This window comes from Myotis davidii, unplaced genomic scaffold, assembly GCF_000327345.1.
Source record: "Myotis davidii unplaced genomic scaffold, ASM32734v1 scaffold944, whole genome shotgun sequence".
NCBI classification, from domain to species: Eukaryota; Metazoa; Chordata; class Mammalia; order Chiroptera; family Vespertilionidae; genus Myotis; species Myotis davidii.
In genome coordinates, this window is record NW_006296283.1 from 1,164,404 (window position 1) to 1,168,119 (window position 3,716).

Here is a 3,716-nt window from a genome sequence, read left to right on the forward strand (position 1 = left end):
GCTTAATATGTTTGTTCCCCCTCTTAGTGCTATGTGTTTTAACCAGGGCCACCTCTCCGAGAAAGGTTGTTTCCCCAGGTGAGGATGTTTCCCTGGAGTTAGGGATTAACAGGACTAAAGAAGGGAATCAGTAAAACCCCTTAACTAAGTACCAGGTGGGTAATTAATCACTTTAACTAGGAACAATCACACTTAAGCTACATAATCTTTAATTATGATAATCTCCTTCAGTTACTTCCTTGTAGTTTAACAGAACAATAGAGTAGTGATCTTGGAATGGGATAACAAACCCCTAACCTTTGTAATAGAATGGATAGGATTAAAATCAACTGGTATAAATACAGATGTAGCAGGAGAATAAAGAACAGAACCTGGCTGGAAAAAAAAAAAAAAAGGAGAACCTCGCTATGCTGATCAACTGAATGTTGTCTCCATGTCATTCCTTCTTCGAGACTCCATCCACACCTTTGGGTACCCCTGGACCTGCTGGGGCTGGACCCCAACACAAAACCAGCCCCAGCTGATATCAGGACCAGCTGCATTGAATAATGACCCCCTGCCCTGGTGCCTGGCAAATCAATCAGTGGAGACCACAACCCTGAAAGGACACCCCTGAAAAACTGCTGAATATTCTATTAAGGTCTTTCCCTTGGGACTGCCCCTAAACTCTCCACCCTTAAAATCCTTAGGAAAGGGCTGATGTGACCCAGTGGTTGAGCATCGACCAGGAGGTCATGGTTTGATTCCCACTCAGGGCACATGCTCAGGTTGCTGGCTTTCTGGCTCACTGGCTCAATCCCCAATGTGGAGTGTGCAGGAGGCCGCCGATTATTGATTCTCTCTCATCATGAATGTTTCTATCTCTCTCTCTCCCTTTCTCTTCCTCTCTTAAATCAATAAAAAATACATAAAGATAAATAAAACACAAACTGTAAATCTGAATTCAAGGTCTTCCAAAACCTTTTACAACTTTGTGACCATCTGAAACCTGCCTCAGCTATAATGAGCTTATTCACTGCCTTTCAACACATTTTCTTTTCTATTTGGTCAGGTTTGACCGTTTCTTCAAGTTCCATTTTGGGTTCTATGAAGCTTTGTTGGATCAGCCCAATCCTGAGCAATCCCACCCTCCTTGGAGCTTTAGAAGAATTTACAGTGGCCCCACCCAGTGATGTGTACAGACTCACTTTCTTTTTCAGACTCACTTTTGAGTGTAAATCTTGTTACCCCGACTCACTGTGAGGCTTCAAAAATGGGAACTTTGCACCCTCAATATGTAGCATGTCTGGGAGAAAAAATTATTCTCTACCCTTCAAGTTCTTCTGGCTGAGCTAATGACCAAATTAATACAAGACAGATTAGCAGGGGGAAAGACATTAAAATTGAATAATCTGTATACCTTTTGTATACATGGGAGACAGCCAGGAAAGCTGAGTAACCAAAATGGTGGAAGCCACTGCCTTTTAAATGTCACCTTCAGTTAAAGATAAAGATGTTGGGGGTGGAGAGTCAGTTAAGGGAGGTTACCAGGACAAGCACAGTAAGCAAGGGTAAAACTGTTAAGTAGATGTAAGACCATGCCTTCTCCCGTGTTAGTGAGGGCAGGCCTGATACAGTGAAGGGGACACCATTACAAATGGAGATTTCCTTTATAAATGTAAATGTCCTTTTACAAGGGATAACTTTTACTTGTTTTTCAGACTTCTCCCAGGTGTGCTCCTTCCTAAAAGTAACCAGCCTAAAATAATCAGTATCCCAGAGTAGCATATTTGGGGTGGCAAACTCTGCTCCTCTTCATAGCACAAGGCCCATTTGGTATTCAGTAATGTTTGAGGATGACGGTAGCACTTGGAGAGAACATTTCCCAGAACTTTCAGTGTAGTTGTTTAGCACAAGGTGAACCTGAAGGACACTTCTCTAATAATAAATAGCCCCAGGGAAATGTCTCTGTGACGTTCCAAACCACAGCTGTGTGCGCTTCCCATGCTTTTTCTCTCCAAAAGACCAAGGCAGAAGCAGCCAGCATGCTCAAGCTTAGCTGAGGCAGGTGGAAGGTGACCAGGGTCCCTGTAAATAGAGTCTCTCTCTCTCATTGGGGATACCAATCTGCATGACTGGATATAAGGCTGAGTCACTTTCAGGATTTTGTCATGGAAATAGGCCTCAAGACTAGCCCCCCCTGAGAGAGCATATGCAATCACTTCAATCAACCAAACCCTTGAAGTATCTATTATGTGGAAACTAGGGGAGATGTAAAACAGAACATGCCGCATTAGTTGAGGAGAAAATATATCCCACAGGAAAACAAATCTGACACTTTAAAGGCTGAGTTTCTGGTCCAAAAAGTGAATTCCAAAAAAATTTAGAAAAGGAAAGCAATCACTTTAGATCTTCCAATTCTGTGCCCTCCTCAGCACTTGTTATAGCCTATCTTTTTTTTTTTTTTTTTTTTAGTTTAAATGCATTTTCTTTTTAGACAAACTACATGACACATTTTTCTTAAAAACAATGGCTCCACTACAAATAAGTCAAGGTCAAAAGAAATGAAGATCTCAAGATAACATTAGTCCATTTGTCCTAGTCCAGGTGTGCAGATGAAAAGCAGCAGCCAGATATGATGACAGATGATAGATCCAAATTGCCAAATTTGTTAACATGTTCCATTGCTAAACCATCCTTTTTTTTTTTTTAAATATATATTTTATTGATTTTTTACAGAGAGGAAGGGAGAGGGATAGAGAGTTAGAAACATCGATGAGAGGGACATCGATCAGCTGCCTCCCGCACACTCTCCACCGGGGATGTGCCCGCAACCAAGGTACATGCCCTTGACCGGAATCGAACCTGGGACCCTTGAGTCCACAGGCTGACGCTCTATCCACTGAGCCAAACAGGTTAGGGCGCTAAACCATCCTTAAAGAAAATCATATATGGAATCCCACCATCCTCATGGTGGTCCAGCAGAGCAACCATGCCATGTGGATTCAAGTTTTCACCAATAAAGCACTAGTAGTTTTTTGTTTGTTTATTGATTTCAGAGAGAGCAAGGGAGAGGGAGAGAAAGATAGAAACATCAATGATGAGAATCATTGATCGGCTGCTTGCTGCATGACCCCTTCTGGGGATCAAGCCCTCAACCCAGGCATGTGCCCTGACCAGGAATTGAATCATGACCTCCGGTTCGTAGGTCGACGCTCAACCACTGAGCCCCAGCACTGGTAGTTTTTGAAATTAGCAAGGATGTGCTTGATTTGTTCTGAAGCCCCTGGAAAGACTTTGCTCTTTCTGGTCTCTGTTCTTCAAGTGTCCCTCTGATGGATTTCATGTAATCTTTTATATGATTCATGTAAGCTGGTTTTTTGTGAAGTTGATTTCCTGCAAATGATGGTTCTTGACAAGATCAACACCAGTGGTGACTGTGCTTTCAGTACCTTCATCCTTGGGTAAAGTGGAGACATTTCCACCAATGGGCGAGTCATCCATGTTACCCTCTGTCCTACTGACCATATTCCCCTCCACTTTCGGACACAGCCCATTTTTGATCTCCCAGATCTTGTAGATGTCAGAGAACATCTCATCACAGCTGGTGAGGTACCGGTAGAAGATGGAAACTGGGACACTGGCTTAACAGGAGTCCTGAGCTCGAAGTGAGCGCAGAGCAGCCGAAGCAGCACTCAGGGGGAGCCTTGAACAGATCATTTCTTGTGGCTCTACTC

The 3,716-nt window shown here is 43.1% G+C and overlaps 1 protein-coding gene across 1 annotated transcript in view; it reads right to left on the minus strand.

Annotated features, from left to right (window-relative positions):
- The window catches only part of B4GALNT3 (beta-1,4-N-acetyl-galactosaminyl transferase 3), a 109,550-nt gene extending 106,067 nt beyond the window's left edge, over nucleotides 1–3,483 (minus strand). The window contains exon 1 of the mRNA XM_006771317.2: nucleotides 3,432–3,483. Coding sequence (XP_006771380.1) covers nucleotides 3,432–3,483 — 52 coding nt within the window. The remainder of the gene's footprint in view (nucleotides 1–3,431) is intronic.
- Nucleotides 3,484–3,716: the final 233 nt, after the last annotated feature.